General features: G+C 41.2%; 1 protein-coding gene across 2 annotated transcripts; it reads right to left on the bottom strand.

Moving 5' to 3' along the window:
* Window positions 1–290: 290 nt before the first annotated feature.
* Window positions 291–11,363, bottom strand: CDO1 (cysteine dioxygenase type 1). 2 transcript variants are annotated; one of them, XM_004376976.2, is made up of 5 exons: window positions 10,950–11,363; window positions 7,243–7,320; window positions 5,320–5,474; window positions 1,995–2,164; window positions 291–1,029 (listed from the first exon to the last, which is right to left on the bottom strand). In XM_004376976.2, exons 1-5 carry the CDS (start codon window positions 11,117–11,119, stop codon window positions 1,000–1,002), a joined length of 603 nt encoding a protein of 200 aa, XP_004377033.1. In that variant the 5' UTR covers window positions 11,120–11,363; the 3' UTR covers window positions 291–999. The 2 variants fall into 2 exon arrangements, with proteins under 2 accessions (XP_004377033.1, XP_023587701.1); XM_023731933.1 differs by having other exon boundaries at window positions 1,000–1,029; window positions 5,320–5,471; window positions 10,950–11,119.
* Between the last annotated feature and the right edge of the window lie 7,994 nt (window positions 11,364–19,357).

Here is a 19,357-nt window from a genome sequence, read left to right as displayed (position 1 = left end):
ACACACACACACACACACACACACACACACACACACACTGCAGGCTAACCTGATTATGTCTATGGGCCACAGTAGGACTAGAGTCCCTCAGGTTGCAATCTGTGGCCTAATTAGTGAACGCAACTAAAACCCAAAAAAGGTAAATTGCCTTTAAAAGCATTTTTTTGGCCCTCTCACATTCTTATATCATAAAAGCTTTTCCAGAAGTGCTTTTGGAAGTATACCTAAATCTAAGCAAATTTTATTTATATGAATTCTTATCATGTTAATCAGAAAGACAAGTCAAATTATGTTCAAATCCAGTTTTATTAAAATTATTTGGCAATTTTGGTACCAGTACAAAGTCTTTGACTGTGACCACTGGATACATTAGACATGAGTTTATTTTGGTTTGTTGTGTTTAGACAATTGTACTTTCCTAAATCCCCTATACATTTTCATTACCAAATGGCAAAATGCCTTAAGCTTGTCTGTCCACAACAATCTATTATCCACAGAAAAGGAATTTGTAAAATGAGACTGAAAAAATAAAATCCACAGATTCAAAATATTCTCTTCAAATATTAGGAACATACAAAGTATATTAAAGACACCTACATTTAGTCCTCCAGGTAGCAAGGCAGGCTATTTGATGTCCATAGTTTCTTGTTTTTAGTTATTGCTAATTACAGTTCAGAGACCAAAGAGTTTCCAAAACCTATAAAAACCCTCACTGACATTCCAATATGGTTCCAATGGAATTAGAGGATAGAGTCAGGAGAATAGTTGATTTTGGTCTTTAAAATCACAAAGACTTTTTTCTTTAATGGGATTTTTCTTCTGCAGTAGCTCAGGACTATTTGCATACTTACTGCCTTCTAATTAGCATCTGCCCTACAGTAGATCTAAGTATTGGCTTATTTAAGTGTATTACTGGACAGCAAATGAGAGGAGACCTTCCTGTTCAAGGCAAAACTATTAGCGGACCTTAAAGTAAAACCTCACAGCGTCTGGTGCTCCTTAGTTGTTCTCCAGTGAACCTGAAGTTGTCTTTAAGAAAAGAAAAAAGAAAACTGTGTTAAGAATGTTCACACAAGGACTGTAAAGGTCTGCTACACGAGTTGTCCTGCTTTTCTCGCCACGTATGCACTCAGCTATGGCAATGGAGCCTAGTTATTTTGTTCCTATGATAAGAATCTCTGTTGGGGACTGGAATGAAGAAGATAAAGCAGAGCAATAACTTCAGAAAATTCTGTCCTCGCTGCTCTCAAAGGCTATCCTTTCATAAGATTCATGAGGGATGGTTTCTAGTCTCTGATTTCATGCATTGTCTATTTCTGAACATTGCAATTCCTAATTAAAGACCATTCCCCTAAATGGCCAATTTATTTCACCAGAGGTAGAAGATTGCCACAGCATATTAGTGTTGATTGTCTTAATATTTTTAGGTGCAAACTCTCATTCCTCAAAGAGGAACATGTCGTTATAGTCTATTGTTAATTTGTGGTCTAAATAGCATCACTACTCAAAGAAAAAGGAAACTTGGCAATTGAAACAGGCAAGTTTCTTTAGTTACGTCATGAGAATAGGGTCAAAACTTTGCAAAGGTTAACTGTGCAAGTTATTTGTGTTGTCCCAGCAAATTAGACCTATGAATGTTAAGTCATAGCACTAACTGTTATATTCAATAATACTTTATTGGAGCTCATATTTCCCTAATAAATGAAGATAAAACATTTTCTTTAGGAATGGAGATATATTTTGAAGTTTTTCAAAAAATAATTATTTGCATCTAATTTAATCTTTATTTATAAATTGAAAATGTCACCCAAATTAAAGAAAAGAATTAAGATATGGCTCTTTCCCCCAGATTCAGGGTTAATCTCATTCTTCAATTCAAGAATACTTAAAACATTCAAATAATATATAGAACAGAAAAGCAATGCATATGGTGTAATGTTGTCAACTCATACCTAGCAAAGCATTTCAACCTAGGAGAGGGAAATTATACTTACAAATGGAGTCCTGATTCCAAATTTGCTATGAAATGTCATGGTGACTTTGTTTTTATGTCCTGTTCTTTGATCAAAGGCATGGCATGTATCAAAAGGTGGACTGTACAGGTGAAGGCTCACAGCAGGTTCCGTGTGGCTGATATTCTCTACCCGATGTAAGCCAATGGAATCTAAACAGTATCCAAGAAGGAAGAACAGAAGTAGCAGCTCAGATAATATCTGAAGGCAAAAATTTTGTTAATCACTTAATAGCATGAATCAGTTTTGATGCACATGGAAGTAACAGAAATCAATTAGAATTAAACTTCCAGTTAAAGGTGGTAATTGACGTGCATGTATTAGCCCCTGCTCCTTCCTGAAAACTGCCTGAAATGACAATAAAAGACTTAAAAAGCCATAAAAATACAAACACAAAGAAAATGGGAGAAGAGAAAATAGTAGTAAAAATTTGAATGCTTTAAAGTAAGTATCTACCTACTTTGCAGAGAAGAGAACATGAAATCATAAGCCATCGGTGGGGATGGCGAACACCAGGCACCATTAGAGAGTAATGAAAACAGGTGAATTAAGTAAAAATTTACATATTGAATGGTAAGATCCCCACTTTCTTCACCACCTAGCTGCCAGAATACTGCCAGACAGGATTTTGTTCTGCGGGTAGGCGATAGGAAGCCTGTAAAAATAAGTTATCATACTTTAGAGAAGTCCCCCAGGCTTGTGTATGAGCCCTACTGTTATTCATCCTAGTTTTGTTTTTTTTTTTTTGGGTCTTGCCTCCTTTCTCTTCATGCCTATAGTCTACCCTCTGCCACAGTAATATTGGATCTTTCTTGGTGATACTTATGGATGCCAGTTTGGTTCAGGTCCTGTCCACTGCTTGCTCATTACAATAGGCAAGTTGGTCTCCTTGCCTGTATTCTCCCCTCACTTCCACCCTATGCTGCACACTGCTACCAAACTGAACAAAGGCATTCCCAGTTAAAACTCTGCTGACCAAAGAAAGCTCTTACTTTAAGTTGTCTTGGAGGACCAGGCCCTGATCCCACTTCTACTATTCCCTTGTCCAGTGGTGGAACTCTCACCTTCCGTGCAGGAGATTGGGGTTTGATTCCCAGCCAGTGCACTTCATACACAGCCACCACCCATCTGTCAGTGGAGGCTTGTGTGTTGCTATGATGCTGAACAGGTTTCAGCAGAACTAAGATGAGCTAGGAAGAAAGGACTGGAAACCTACTTCTGAAAAATTAGCCAGTGAAAGCCCTATGGATCACCGTTGTCTGAGCTTGCTATACATGGGGTCGCCAAGAGTCAGGGGCAGATTCAAAGGTAGCTAACAGCAACACTTCCCAGTCCAAGCCCATTCCTTCTTCCCTCTAGCTAGAACATTCCTGAATAGTTTTCATTCTTTGCAACTACTGTGCCTTCATTCATGCTTCCCTCTGTACTTGAAACATCCTTCCCCCATCACTATCCATCTCCACCCCGTACTCCTGGCATCTGTAAAAATCAAAGGTTGAATATGTGGCCTTTGAATTATTTGTGTCCCTGAGTGGTACATTACTATGCTGGGCTGCTAACTAAAAGGCTGGAGCTTAGAGTCCACCCAGAGGCACCTACGAAGAAAGGCCTGCCAATCTACTTGTAAAAATCAGCCACTGAAAACCCTGTGGAACACAGTCCTACTCTGATACACATGGGGTTGCCATGAATTGGTGTTGACTCCATGGCAACTGGTTTTTCTGGTTTTGAGTTATCTATATAATTAGTCTACAGACATATTTAGTTTATCTCACCCAATATTTTACAGATTGGCACAATTTCACATAGAACTTGGATGTTCCAACTTCTCTGGAAAAAGAAATCAGTACTATCTCACTGGAGCTGAGTGGTCACTGCTGCCCCTTACATCATGTGGCCTGCATTCCAGTTTTATCACAGTCCTCACCATAGCCTTATCCCTGGCCTGCACCACCCCTTACCTTACCTGACTGGCTCCTATAGACTTTTGAATTGCAGACCCTTGATAAAGCTTATCTATTCTTTAGGATCTAATCAAGTTTCACAAGGAAGCTCAGTGACTCTAGCTGAAGGTAATTATTATGAAAGCGTTTGGCTTCACTGTGAGTGGTACCGGCAACAAGCTCTTCTGGGGAATCAGGGGGCCTTATTCATAGCAGCCTTCGAATATTTGAGTAAATGAGCTTAAGAAACTCACACTTTGGTGCTAGGTGAATGAGGGAAAACATTTCCTATATGACCTTCGTAAGTGACTTGCATTCCTAATGATCTAACACATTCAGGCCAAGTATGAATGCCCATATTGTACCTTAAGATTTGTGAAAAACAAACAAAAAAAACCCAGAAAACACAGCTCCTTTGCCTGAAAAATCTCTATAATCCTTTATTTCATATAAGCAGGTAGCATCCTGCTTAAGAGTATTAATTCTGGAATCAAATTGCTTGGGTTTAGATGCTGGCTGACACTTAAGAGCTACATGACCTATGTGGGCATCCTCATCTGTGAATGGGAATAAAAAACATCTGTCTCATATAGACTCTAATGAGTTTTTTGGAATGTTACTACCCCCTTTAGGAATACAGAAGTTATCCACTGCCTATCCTGAAAAGCATTTGACTATCTTATATCACATTTAGGGAAAAAACTGAATTCTTGGTAAGATATCTATAAATCACTGCTAAATAGTGTGCTTTGTAAAATTTCCCTTGATGATACTCTTTTAAGTCTGCTATATACATTTAAAAAACAAAACAAAGCAAAACAGGACTAGCTAGCATTCTTAATCACATCCAGACCATTTTTTTAAACATTTTCTAACACAAAGATAATATTCAAAACTTAACCTTACTCTTCTGTTAAAAGATTCTACTTACAATTCATATTTGACTAACTGTCCTAAGTCTTGGCCCCCATAACCCGTTGCTGTTGAGTCGATTCTGACTCATAGTGACCCTACAGGACAGAGCAGAACTGCCCCCTAGGGTTTCCAAGAAGCTGCTGGTGGATTCGAACTGCCCACCTTTTGGCTAGCAGCCAAGCTCTTAACCACTACGCCACCAAGGCTCCAAGTCTTGGCAGGTAAAAAACTTTTCAGTGGACGCTAATCTGCATGTATATGTTTTTGTGATTCCAATACAGATGCAAAGCCTTCAGAAAGAAAACCCACTGCTTTTACGTCATTTTCAAAGTATTTGAAATCATGACTCCATGATCCAGGTTCCACTGCATATGTATAAGTAACCAACATTTCAGAAAGGAGCTCAAGGTTATTTCCACCTGCCCTTAGAAAAAGGTATAGGATGTTACCATTGATGTAGGCACACTGGTTTTCCCTCAAGATTCTTTCACACTTCTTGATCATCTCATTGGACTTTTTGTCAGGCCAGGCAAACAGTGTCTCCTTTAGATTTCCCTGTAGCATCTTCAGAAAGCAGTGGGAGTCGGTGTGATCATGGATACTGCTATATATGCACAAAATGACAAATGAACTCAGTAGATGGACCATTATTCAGACCTGCAATAACATGCCCCAAAGCTTACAGCTGCACCACTGTCAATCAGACATGTCTCAAGCCAAAATCAAGTGAGCTGGATTTTAAAGATGTCATCAATTTACAGTCAACACTGTTGAGGGCAAAGTAGTAAAAATAACATGCCATCCATATCAATGAATTAAAGAGTTCCAGTTTTAATGCATACCCCTTCTAAAGATAGACTTTTTTTTTTAACCTTGTTATAACACTGCTTTGATTTAAAAAAAAAAAAAAAACCTTTAGTATTTCCCTAAGATATATATTTTAATAAGTCATTTACGCTGCGTTAGAACTTGATTTTAAAAGTACATTTGAAAAATTTTGGAAAGGATAAAGATCATCATCTATAATAACTGCCACACTGAGAAAAACACTTAATAGTTGTTCCCCCCAGGCTTTTTCTCTTTTTTCCTTCCTTTGGTGAAAAAAGACTGTGTATATGTATGTTAAGATCTAAAATTAAAGTGTATAGAATGTTAATATTTTGTAGCTTTATAGCACATCCTACCTGTGATTCTCTCTCAATATTGGTAGGAGAAAGAAAGTAAATTGGATTTGGGGAAATAAAAGATTTATTCAGATAATCTTTAGAGAAAATAGTATTTAAGTAGGAGTCCCTGGGTGGTGCAGACAGGTTGGCAGTATGAACCCACCCAGAGATGCCTTGGGAGATAGCCTGGTGAACTAATCTGCTTCTGAAAGGTCACAGCCTTGAAAACCCTATGGAGCATTTCTACTCTGCATGTGGGGTTGCCTAAGTCATAATTTACTTGATGGCAACTAACAACCACAACAACAGTATTTAAGTATATCAGGTAGCAAGAAAGTATTACTCATTAGGGTTGATTAAAATGTATAAACCTGTATAATTTCTGGTATTTTTTGCCTATGCTGAATTTGCCTGTGCTGAATATATGTACCATAAGAACTTATTTCCTAAATCCTTACAGCCTAGTCCTATTCCTAACATATAATCTGCTTTCAGAAAATATTGAGAGAATGAATGAAAACAACTCTATTCCATATATGTAAATAAATGTACTCTATAGAGAGGATGGAGCTGGCACTCAACTTTCTGAAGCCTTGTGAATTCATGTTTTCTTTTTTCCATCAAACATGGGCCTGAGTTATTGGTTTTAACATTCTCAAAAGACTGAGAAGGATCTAATTAAGGAGATAACAACACTCAGGTGGTAATAAGTCTGACCAAAGTATAAACTAAAAAATAGTTCAGGAACCAAGTTTCAAAGGATCATTATTAGTTTAAGTTGCCTTACCCTCTAGATAAAGGAAAAAAATAGTAATAACTTCAAGTAGAAAGAAATTTTCTGAATTTGTGAATTGTTCTTCTAGCTCCAGCACCTAGATGCTTTGGTCTTTGGTCCCATGATTGTTTACACACACCTCAGAGCACACAAAGGTCAAGTTTTAGCATAATTCCATGGAAAGTTTAACTCCATAGAAGACAGAGAGATTAAGTTAAACTGGTTACTTACCTCCTTTGATTTACTCTTCATTTTTTGGAATTAGTTTTGATAAACGCCCTGTGCTACTTTCTATGAGAATTTTTGCTGGGATTAGGGGACATTGTGAACAAATACTTATAAAATGAGATTTGCTAGTGTTCACAAGACTTGTAACTAGCCTAGCATTGTATTTCTCACATGCTGGAATAGATACTGAATAGTTGTATTACCTGCCATGTCCTTCACCCCAACACAGTATCATCAAATTAAATTTTCCATTTCCTTCATCCACGAGATTTCGGGTATATCTAAAAAGAAGGTATTCACAAATTTGAATTTAGATGATGAAATAAGCACTGGGGAAAAATAAATGTGTCACAAAGTATCATTTACCAACAAATGTTAATGTTTCTACCTCTAAACAATTTTGAATGTGGTTTTCTAATTAGAAATCCAGCACAAATGAAAACAATTTTTTTTAACAGTTCATTTCGGACATTTCTGTAGTTTGAATGACTTCATTTCCTGAGGTAGCTGCTCACTTTTAATTAATGGTATGAGAAAGATAACAGGAAAAAGAAAAAAGTAAGTTCCATGATTCTAAGTGTGACAGCCTCAAACTAATAAAGAGAAAGTTTCTCAGAGACATGTTTGAAAGTATATTACTGTTCTAGGCAAGAATGTTGCTATTGTTTTTTGTTTTATCCCCCTCTCTCCTTGTAGCTAAACCAAGACTGGAGAAACAAGGTTTCATTAAACAGCTATTCTAGAATTCTCCTTAGTTTCTCTATAGCCCAGACACAAACCACATTCAAAAGCACTCAGAATGTAATAGGATGGGGGTTTACTGAAGTACCAGAACAAAGGAGGCTACGTTAGGGAAGTAAATAAGAGTCTAAAACCTTTTACAATTAAAAGAAGTCAGTATTTGGTAAAAACTAAACAAACAAACAAAAAAACTAAACCAAACCAGTACAACCACATCACCAGAAACATAAACTTTAAAGTTTCTATTGGCCCAGTAGGTATTACTGACACCATCTGATCTGCAAACGTTGATAATTAGTGATATATATTTAGACGGTCCTTTTTAAGGAAAGGGATTTTACTCCATTTTTTGGAGTGTTTGTTGACATGGTCATCTGTTTACTTATGTGTTGTTTGTCCCTTCCTCCCCTTCCCACCCCCAGGCTCTGCGCCAGGTGCTGACACAGCATTGTCTCTGAGGGAGTTGCTTAGCCAGTACTTTTTAGTCGTCAGTCTTCTTACTTTGTATCCCTTTATGATTTAGCAACCAGCGGTGCACACAGCCTTTACTTCGCAGTAAGCTCAGTTCTTGCACCAGAATCCTACTTCTCCCTCCCCCAGTCTTTGTGTCATCATCTTGCTTTTATGGTGCTCTTCCTGAGAAGTTAACTATCTCGCCCACACTAGAACATACTCTGTCTCAGTTCTTCCACAGCGGCCCTCCCAAGGTTAGAGATGAGAATCCTTCACGGTTCTAGGGCACCTATTACACACAGAAAATACTATCAAATTGAATTCTACTCTCCCATTTGTCTCCTTCCCTACTCCCCTAACTGCGCACTCAGGACATTTATCATTTCAATGAGCTGTGCTTCCGAATACCTTTGGAATAGAAAAATCAAAAGGCTTAGAGCTTGTCAATTAAGACTAATTCAAGGTTCCTAAATATGCCCTTGTTTGAAAGATTAAGATGTTCAAAAGATGGAGGTTACAGTTTACCCTAGTTAACTGATTTCACTCGGCCAATAATATATCTGTTGTTGTTAGCTGCTGTCCAGTTGGTGTCTGACTCCTGGTGACCCCCTGCACAATGGGATCAGACCATTGTGATCAACAGGGTTTTCATTGGCTGATGTTTGGAAGACGATCACCAGGACTTTATTCCTGGTTTGTCTTAGTCAGGAAACTCCACTAAAACCTGTTCAACATCATAGCAATAAGCAAGCTTCCACTGACAGAAGAGTGGTGGCTGCACTTGAGGTACACTGGCAGGGTATCAAATCTGGGTCTCCTGCGAGGAAGGGGAGAATTCTATCACTGAATGAACCACCACTGCCTTCAGAGTAATAAAGTCAGAAGAAAATTATTATGGTAACATATGTCTGAAGGAAGTTTAGTAGTGGATTAGAGTGTGGATTCTGGAACTATATTGCTAGGTTTGAATCCTAGAGCTGATACTTGATAGACGTATGACCTTAAGTAAATTATCCAATCTCATTACTTACCATTCCTCACCTGTAAAATAGGGATAAGAATGGTACCTACCTCAGAGGGTTGTTGTGAGGTAAATTAGTCAATACATGTAAAGTGCTTGGAAGAGTCCTGTCCCATAGCAAGCACTCAATTACCTGGAGCTACCTGGTGATCTACTTTTGAAAATAAGCCAATGAAAACCCTATGGAGCACAGTTCTACTCTGACACACATGAGGTCACCATGAGTTGAGATTAACTGGATGGCAACTTGTTTAATACAGGCAAAATTAAACGAAAACTAGACTCTCAGGTAGCTTTATTGATAGCTACAGAAGAACCTTACCATGAACTGATACAACCAAAGAAATTTCTTAAAGCCACTTGCAAATGGAAAATGGGATACTCAGTAGGCTTCACTTTTTCTATTTCAAATCCTAAAACAGTTGAAACAGTCCTTGCCTATAAAACTCTACCAAACACACTGTGTGTTAAGGCGTAGTGGCTAACAGAAACTGTTCCCAAGGAAAACAAAGTTAACTCTTCTTTCTCTTTCAATTACCGCCCCCCACCCCGTTTCCTCAATGCAAGCAACCAAAAAGACTGAGGCTCTGGTTACTCTTCGGAAAATCAGAATCTTTCATCCTTCAGGATAGTTAAATATTACTTCTGGCCCCAGAGGATTGGTAGAGAGATTCATTTTTACTTAATCACCACGCCAGGGCTGCAAAAAGTCCCACCCTACCAGGCAGGGTACCTCACTTGAACATTATCTGGGAAAAAGAGGTCTTCGATTTACATTCCAGATCCTCAGAACTAAGGATAACAGAAAGCAGACTAAGGGCCGAAAGAAAGGCGGTTGTGTACTTAATTAGCGAAACCTGATAATGGGTTTGATAAATCCACAATTGGGATGGTCAGTTCAACTGGTTTGGGAGAGGGGGCAGCAGAAATTGAAGTGTCGGATGACAACCCAAAATGGCTGTGGGCAGGTGCCTGATTGAGGGCGACCAAAGGGCCAAGTGATGGAGAACTGGCAATGGGGAATTGTGTCCCCCACTGTTCCCTTTCCTCCCGATGGGAGTTACAGCTCTCTCACGGGGGTACCCTCCTTTCGTCCAGTCGGTTCACCAGAGCGGTCGGCGGGGCCAAGTCTGGGTGTTCTGGCTGCAGGGGCCTCCCCCATACCTCCGTGCCAGGGGTCGGCGGGTGGCCCACGGCGGCAAGCTAAGCCCGAGCCGCGCACGGGAAGGAGGCGATTGCGTCGGGGACAAAGGTCTTGCTCCCGAGGCCGGGAGCCGAAGTGGGAGGAATGGCGGTTTGGAAGAGGAGCAGTAGGCGAGAGAGAAAAGAACAGAAAACTTCGCAGCCGCGCGCGGTGGCCTCCCTTCGGGGCGCCCGCCCGCAGCTTCCGGCCAGTGGCAAGCAAGGCCAGTAGGATGCATCTTCTGCCCGCGCTGCGGCCGCGGAGCCCAAAGCGCGCAGCGCCAGCCTCGCTGCGGGCCGGCGAGGGGGCGCCGCAATGATGGGTGCCGACAAGGCTCGGGAGCGATGAGAGGGTGGGCACGGCGGTCGCAGGGCTCCTCTGGGGCCAGTCACCCACGTCTGTGCCCCTCATGCTCGATCCTTCTTTCCTCTCCTCCGACTCGGAGAGTTGCGCCGCTTGGCATGGAGGCCAGCGCCCAGAGATTCTGGGCGGGTAGGCTAGAGCGCGCTCACCTGTACTGGTCGAATTTAGCGTACAGTGCCCACTCGGCGGGGTCACTCTCGTAGGCTTCCATGACCGCCTGCACCTCCTCCACATTGACCTCGTCGCCGGCGAACAGCTGGCGTAGCATGCGGATCAGATCTGCCAGGGTTTGTGGCTTTAGCACCTCGGTCCTCTCCATCCCGCGCAGAGCAGGCGGCGCGCGCGTCTCACTGCTGGGCTGCCGTGGAGGGGCTGAGCGCGCAGAGCCGGGGCGAGAGACCTTAGCTGCCAGCTAGACAGCTACAGACACACACACACAAATCCCGCAGACACTCGAGTACCAAAAGGTAAAGAATTCCTCGCAAAGATCTCAAGAGTCCACGGCAGCGTGGCGGATCTGGGCTAGCTACGGGCGGGCAGCTCACACAAATCAAGACCAAATCCGCAGAGTGCAGCCTCCCGGGCCCCTTTTAAGCTCCAGGAGTTAACGGGAATGTACCAACGGCCTCCGGGGTGGAGAGAGACGGGAAGCTAGCAGAGAAAGGGGGGGGGGGCGGGGAGAGCCTGCGGGAAAGACCCATCCACGCAGCCCCGGCTTCCGGAGCCCTCTGAGCCCTTTCTGGAGCCGGTTCTCTCCTGCTGGGGCTTCGCTCGCGGTGGCCTTCGCACACTCTCTCCCCCATTCTAAAAGACGCGTTTTGACGCCCATCCCAAGCCCTCTCCCCGCGCCTGCTTAGCCACCTCTCTGTGAGGCTTGCCTCTGCCGCTCTGGCTCGCGACGCTGGGACGTAGACAGAAGGATCAGAAGATGGCTGGAGGGACGCTGAGGAAGGGGAAGGAAACCCACCTTTCCTTCCAAATGGAGAAGAGGAACCATGAGGACCCTGAGAAGACTGAGGATGGATTCCACTCGCAAGCTGGAGAGTGACTATGTTTTGTACTCCGCTGAAACTATCGATAATATACCCCAGGCTAGGTGAAAATGAGTTGAAGTCTTCCTTTTTTTAGAGTTTTAACTGTAACTACATTTTGACAAAAGAGGCTTGGGTAGAGGAAGACTAGTGAAACGATGGAAGGCAAAGTATTCCTGATTGCTTATTTTAAAATCAGGCATTTCCTGAAAAATAATATATTCAGTGGAAAGAGCCTGGTGTTTCAATTAATGGTGAAAAGTGCTTTTTTATATATTTTTTGGCTCTTAATGCAGTAATTTAAGAGTTCTAATTTGATGATTAAAAGCCTTCAATTCTAGGCGTGTGCTGAAAGAACCTGGTTCTTTTCATACAAAGAAACACATTTCTATGTTGGGCAAAGAACAGCTAGCTGGGGCATGCCGTGGAACAACACAAATTAAATGTGGTTGAAAATAGGAAAAAACGTGAGGGATAGAAGAAGTGTTAAGTATAGGTTCCCTCTTTCTCAGATCAGACATGGACCCGGGCAACAATTTGGATTCTAGGTTATTGAAGGTTTAATCTTCTAGAAGGTGAGACCATAATTTACTTGTGCCACCTGCTGTCTTATTTTAAACATCCCTGGTTAACCTGATTGCACTATATTCTAACAAAGTTGTTGTTAGATGCAGTCCAGTGGGCCTCGACTCATTGCAACTCCATTCACAACAGGATCAGACTTGTGTGATCCATAGGATTTTCATAGGCCTTTCTTTCTAGATTGTCTTAGTCTGGAAACTCCACTGAGTCCTGTCCACCATGGGTGACCCTGTCAGTATTTTCAATCCCGGTAGCATAGCTTTCAGCTTCATAGCAACGTGCATGCCTCCACAGGATGACAAACTGACAGACTTGTCAACTGCGCTTGAGGTGCACTGGCAGGAATCAAATCCTGGTCTTCCAAATGGAAGGCAAGAAGAAGTGAAAATGACAGCTCAATCACCATTTTTCAAGAAGGACTAAACCAAACCTAACCCATTCCCATCTAGTCAATTCCAACTGAGTGACCCTATAGGACAGGGTAGAACAGCCCTATAGGATTTCCAAGGCTGTAAAACTTTACAGAAGCAGACTGCGACATCTTTCTCCCCTGGAGCGGCTGGTGAGTTCCAACTGCTGACCCTTTAACCACTTAACTGAGCACTTAACCACTGAAGAGCTGAGTGCTTAACCACTGGGCCACCAGGGCTTCTCTCAAAAAGAACTAACCCATTGCCATTGTCATGGATTGAATTATGTCCCCCCAAAAATGTGTGTTATCAATTTGGCTGGGCCATGATTCCCAGTTTTGTGTGGTTGTTCTCCAGTTTGTGATTGTAATTTTATGTTAAAGAGGCTAGGGTGGAATTGTATAACACCCATACTAAGGTCACATCCCTGATCCAATGTAAAGGGAGTTTCCCGAGGGCGTGGCCTGCACCACCTTTTATCTTACATGAGATAAAAAGAAAGGGAAGCAAGCAGAGAGTTGGGGACCTCATACCACCAAGAAAGCAGCACGGGAGCAGAGCGCGTCCTTTGGACCTGAAGTTCCTGTGCTGAGATGCTCCCAGACCAAGGGAAGATGGATGACAAGGACCTTCCTCCAGAGCCTACAAAGACCGAAGGCCTTCCCCTGGAGCTGACACCCTGAATTTGGACTTGTAGCCTCCTGGACTGTGAAAGAATAAATTTCTCTTTGTTACAGCCATCCACTTGTGGTATTTCTGTTATAGTAGCACTAGATGACTAAGACAGCCATCACGTAGATCCCAACTCATAGTGATCCTGTAAGGACAGAGTAGAACTGCTCCATAGGATTTCAAAGGCTGTAAATCCTTACGGAACTTTCTTCTGAGGGGTGGCTTGTGGGTTCAAACCACCGACCTTTGGGTTAGCAGCCAAGCACTTTAACTACTGTGCCACCAGGGCTCCTTCCAAAAGGACTAGAGAGGTAGAAATCAATCCAGTAGTAGTCAACCTTTTGTGGTGTGTGTTGCAAGAAGTGGTTAATTAACAAAATATTTTGGAAAAGAGTAACTTAGGCACTTTTCATTGTTTACTCAATATTGTTTTATATTCGTGTCAGTATTTGCTATTGGGTCTCTGATTTACATCATTTCAGGCATTCTAATGTAAAGTTCCTTGTGATTATTTGGAGTGAACAATAAAAATGAAACAAATGCAAGCTTAATTCATCTTCTCTGCATTTAACACAACGGATGTCTCAGTTTCTTAGTGCTGTTGTAACAGAAATACCACAAGTGGGTGGCTCTAGTGAACAGAAATTTAGTTTTTCATAGTTTAGCAGTCAGAAGTCTGAGTTCAGGGCACTGGCTCCAGGGGATGGCTCTCTATTTGTCGGCTCTGGGGGGAAATCCTTGTCTCAGCTTCTCTAGCCCCAGTATCTATCTTCCCCTATTTGTGGTTGCTTGTCTCTGTGTCTAATTGGCTTTTTGAATATCTCAAGTCATTAGGTTTAAGACACAGCCTACACTAATATAACCTCATTAACATAACAAAGAAAACTTTATTCCCAGATGGGATTACATCCATTTGTATAGGGGTTTGCATTCTAACACACATTTTTTTTTTTTATTGTACTTCAGGAAAAGGTTTACAGAACAAATAGTTTCTCATTAAACAGTCAGTACACATATTGTTTTATGATATTGGTTAACAACCCCACAACATGTCAACACTCTCCCTTCTTGACCTTTTTTTTTTTGGTGAAAATATACACAGCCAAAGATACACCATTTCAAAAATTTCTACATGCACAATTCAGTGACATCGATTACATTCTTCCAGTTGTGCTGCTATTCTCACTTTAGATGAAGGTTTACAGAACAAAATAGTTTCTCATTAAACAGTTAGTACACATGTTGCCCTATGACAATGGTTAACAACCCCACTACATGTCAACACTGTCCTTACTCAACCTTGGGTTCCCTATCACCAGCTTTCCTGTCCCCTTCTGCCTTCTAGTCCTTGTCCCTGGACTACTGTGCCTCATTAGTCCTGTTTTGTTTTATGGGGCTGTCCAATCCCCGGCTGAACGGTGAACCTCGGAAGTGACTTCACCACCAAGCTAAAAGGGTGTCTGGGGGCCATACTCTCGGGGTTTCTCCAGTCTCTTTCAGGCCAGTAAATCTGGTCTTTTTTTGTGTGTGTTAGAATTTTGTTCTACATCCTTCTCCAGCTCTGTCCAGAACCCTCTGTGTGATCCCGGTCAGAACAGTCAGTGGTGGTAGCAGGTCACCATCTAGCTGTACTGGACTCAGTCTGCTGGAGGCCTTGGTAGCTGTGGTCCGTTAGTCCTTTGGACTAATCTTTCCCTTCTATTCTGTTCTCTTCATTCTCCCTTGCTCCGAAAGGGGTGAGAGCAGTGGAGTATCTTAGATGGCTGCTCACAGGCTTTTAAGCCCCCAGACGCTACTCACCACGGTAGAATGTAGAACATTGTCTTTATAAACTGTGTTATGCCAATTGAGCTGGATGTTCCCCGAGACCATGGTCCCCGCAGCCCTCAGCCCAGCAATTCAGTTCCTCAGGGAGTTTGGATGTGTCTATGGAGCTTCCATGACCTTTCCTTGTACAAGTTGTGCTGGTTTCCCCAGTGTAGTGTACTGTCTCGCCCTTCACCAAAGATACCACTTATCTATTGCCTATTTAGTATTCCCCCCCCACCCCAACCATCCCTCCTGACCAACAAAGATTGTTACTTTTTGTGTGTAAACTTTTTCATGAGTTTTTACAATAGAGGTCTCTTGTAATATTTGTCCTTTTGTGATTGACTTATTTGACTCAGCATAATGTCCTCTGGTTTCATCCATGTTATGAGATGCTTCACAGATTCATCGTTGTTCTTTATCATTGCTTAGTACTCCATTGTGTGTATGTACCATAGTTTGTTTATCCATTCATCTATTGATGGGCATCTAGGTTGTTTCCATCTTTTTGCTAGTGTGAACAATGCTGCCATGAACACGGGTGTGCATATGTCTATTCAAGTGATGGCTCTTATTTCTCTAGGATATAGTCCTAGGAGTGGGATTGCTGGATCGTATGGTATTTCTATTTCCAGCTTTCTAAGGAACCACCATATCGTTTTCCAAAATGGTTGTATCATTTTGCATTCCCACCAGCAGTCTAACACACATTTTTGGTGGACACAATTAAATCCATAATTGTGGATTTCCCTTCCATTTAAATTTTTCTCACTGACAATTATTTTTCTGCTTTTTCTGTCTCCTCTCTTCCTGTGTCTGCTTTCATTACAGAACGGTAGTTCTGAATTTGACATGCTGAGTACTACCTCAATTGGATGCCTTTTTTCACCTCAAATGCAGTATGTTGGAAACTCATTTCATGCATGATTTTCTATTTCTGGAGGTTCTATTTCAGCAACAAATCACCTAGGCTCAAATACCTCATTCAGTACTGCTTACTCTCCTTCTTCCTTCATTTCCCCCTGAACTCTTTTAACCAATGACCAAGTTTTGAGTCTCCATAATCTCTTATGTTTTCCCTCCTTTCTCCTCCTATTGCTACTCCACTAGTTCAAACCTCTATTTTGGCTGGCTTAGTGGACTGGCCCCAGAAACTGGATTTCCTGGTTCCAACTTTTCCCCACGTGAATCCTTTATTCACAGCTGTTAAGCACAGAACTGGTGATGTTGTCTCCTGGTCAGAATTTTTTAATGACTCTAACTTGTCTGCACAGTAAGTTTGTCAGTCTAGCATTTAAAGTTCTCCATGTTTTGGCTCTAAACTACCTTTCTGATCTTTCACCCTTTACTATTCTTTATAAATATGTCCTCCCACCAAATTGAACTAGTCACTATTTCTTATGCTTTGCAAATTGATTTCTTTGCTTTAGCTTTTCCTTCTACCTAGATTCTAGAAGGCCATTTCAGTGTATCCAAATCCCACCTCAAGATTAAGCTCAAACGCTTTCCACTCAAATGAGTATCTTTCCTCCTTCTAAACACCTGGAGCAATTATCATTATCTTTCTTATGGCACTTACCATTTCTCAGCATGTATTGAAGTTACTTATGTGGATCATCTTGACAGTGAACACCTTAAGGACAGCCTCCACTTATACCTTATTTTTATATTGCTCTCAATGTCCAGCACACAGTGCCTTGTACAGGGTAGATACTCAAGAAATACTTGAGTGCATGCATGAATAGGGAAGTTGGGGAAAGAATATTGCTAATTGGCTAGAGCAATTCAGTCGTAGTTTCTCTTCAGGGATCCTGGCGTTGTGAGTTCAACTCAAGAAAAGTCTTGTTTCTCTCAGGCTTTTTCAGTTTCTGTGGAAAAGATGCCTGAATTCTTCCCAAGAGTTGCACACTGTTACCTAATTCCTAACTGCCAAGCCAAAAATAAAGTTACTGACATTATAGACCCTATTAACATATGCAGAATGCCTAGACCTAGAATGGTAGTAGGTTGTCATAGATTGAATTATGTCCCCCCCAAAATGTATCAATTTGGCTGGGCCATGATTTCCAGTATTGTGTGTTTGTCCTCCATTATGTGATTGTAATTTTATGTTAAAGAGGATTAGGGTGGGATTGTAACACCCTTACTAAGGTCACATCCCTGATCCAATGTAAAAGCAGTTCCCTAGGGTGTGGCCTGCCCTACCTTTTACCTTACAAGAGATAAAAGGAAAGGGAAGCAAGCAGAGAGTTGGGGACCTCATACTACCAAGAAAGCAGTGCCGGGAGTAGAGCACATCATTTGGATGTGAGGTTCCTGCGCTGAGATGTTCCCAGATCAAGGGAAGACTGATGCACCACAAGGACCTTCCTCCAGAGCACTAGATGACTAAGACATAGGTTTGCCTAGGGCAATGACTGTCACATTGTAATTTACAGACAGACATTGACATGGGACAGATAACCAAAGAAAGGAACTAGGATTATTAGAGGTCTGGAGCTCTTCATCCATCCATTCAACACATTTTTTAAAGCATGTACTATAAACCAAATGGGAGCCCTGATGGCACACTGGTTAAGAGTTCAGCTGCTAGCCATAAGGCCGTCAGTTCGAATCCACCAGCTGCTCCTTGGAAACCCCATGTGGCAGTTCTACTCTGTCCTATAGGGTAGCTATGAGTCAGAATCGACTCGATAGCAATTTTTTTTTTTTTTAATTCCAAGCACTGTTCTAGGTGGTGGGGTACCACAGTGTACAAAAGTAAGTCATTACCCTCACACGGCTTACATGCTAATGGAGGGGGACATACCTACAAATACTGTATACAGTATAAATGGAGAATTGGACACACAAATACTGTATACACAATGTAATGGACAAACATAAAGCAGGTGAATGAAGGTAAAGGGTGGACAGTTTTTATTTTAGAGGGAGTTCAGGGGGATACTTTCTTTGTTATTGATTTTGTATTTGCTGAATCTTTATATTTTTGTTTTTTATTTTGACTTATAGGATTGTTAGTTTTCCTTGTGGTTACCTTAATAATTACCCCTATTTTTCTAAGTTTATACCAGTCTTTTAATTTCTTTATATCACCTTGACTTCCTTTCCATATAAAAAATCTGTCTACATTTTTTAAATCTTTTTTTGTTTTAATGTTGTCATCTTTTTACATATTGACATCTGTTTCTCTGTTTTCAGTGTTTTAGCTTTGATTTTTGTGACTTCCCTATCTGGGTTGATATCTGGTTGCTCTGTCCTGTGTTCTAGTCTTGGGTCGTTATCTGATGTTACTGATTTTCTAACCGGAGGCCTCCCTTTAGTATTTCTTATAATTTTGGTTTGGTTTTTGCAAATTCTCTAAACTTCTGTTTATCTGGAAATGCCATAATTTCGCCATCATATTTGAGAGACAGTTTTGCTGGATATATAATTCTTGGCTGGCAGTTTTTTTCCTTCAAGGCTTTATATATATCATCCCATTGCCTTCTTGCCTGCACGGTTTCTTCTGAGTAGTCCGAGCTTATTCTTATTGACTCTCCTTTGTAGAAGACTTCGTTTATCCCTAGCCACTCTTAAAATTTTCTCTCTATCTTTGGTTTTGGCAAGTTTCATTATGTCTTGGTGACTTTCTTTTGTGATCTGCCTTATATGGGGTTCAATGAGCATCTTGGATATCTTCTCATCTTCCATGATATCAGGGAAGTTTTCTGCCAACAAATCTTCAACAATTCTCTCTGTATTTTCTGTTATCCGCCCCGCAACCCCGTTCTCTTTCTCCAATACTCGTAAGTTATTCCTCTTGACAGGATCCCACAAAATTCTTAGAGTTTCATTTTTTTTAAATCCTTTTATCTGATTTTTCCTCAAATAAATTGGTGTCAAGTGCTGTATCTTCAATCTCACTAATTCTGACTTCCATTGCCTCAATTCTACTCCTATGACTTTCTATTAAGTTGTCTAATTCTGAAATTTTATTGTTAATCTTCTGGATTTCTGACTGCTGTTTCTCTATGGATTCTTGCAGCCTGTTAAATTTGTCATTATGCTCTT

This window comes from Trichechus manatus, unplaced genomic scaffold (assembly GCF_000243295.1).
Source record: "Trichechus manatus latirostris isolate Lorelei unplaced genomic scaffold, TriManLat1.0 scaffold00047, whole genome shotgun sequence".
NCBI lineage: Eukaryota > Metazoa > Chordata > Mammalia > Sirenia > Trichechidae > Trichechus > Trichechus manatus.
The sequence above is the reverse complement of the archived record's forward strand: the minus strand, read 5'-3'. Positions and strand labels throughout refer to the sequence as shown.

Coding starts and splice junctions, on each gene's coding strand:
- CDO1 (XM_004376976.2), bottom strand. CDS start 11,119: ATGGAGAGGACCGAGGTGCTAAAGCCACAAACCCTGGCAGATCTGATC. Junction 5,475..7,242: donor TGGGGTGAAGGACATGGCAG/GTAATACAACTA, acceptor GTGCATATATAG/CAGTATCCATGATCACACCG. Junction 1,030..1,994: donor TTGGAATCAGGACTCCATTT/GTAAGTATAATT, acceptor CTTTTCTTAAAG/ACAACTTCAGGTTCACTGGA.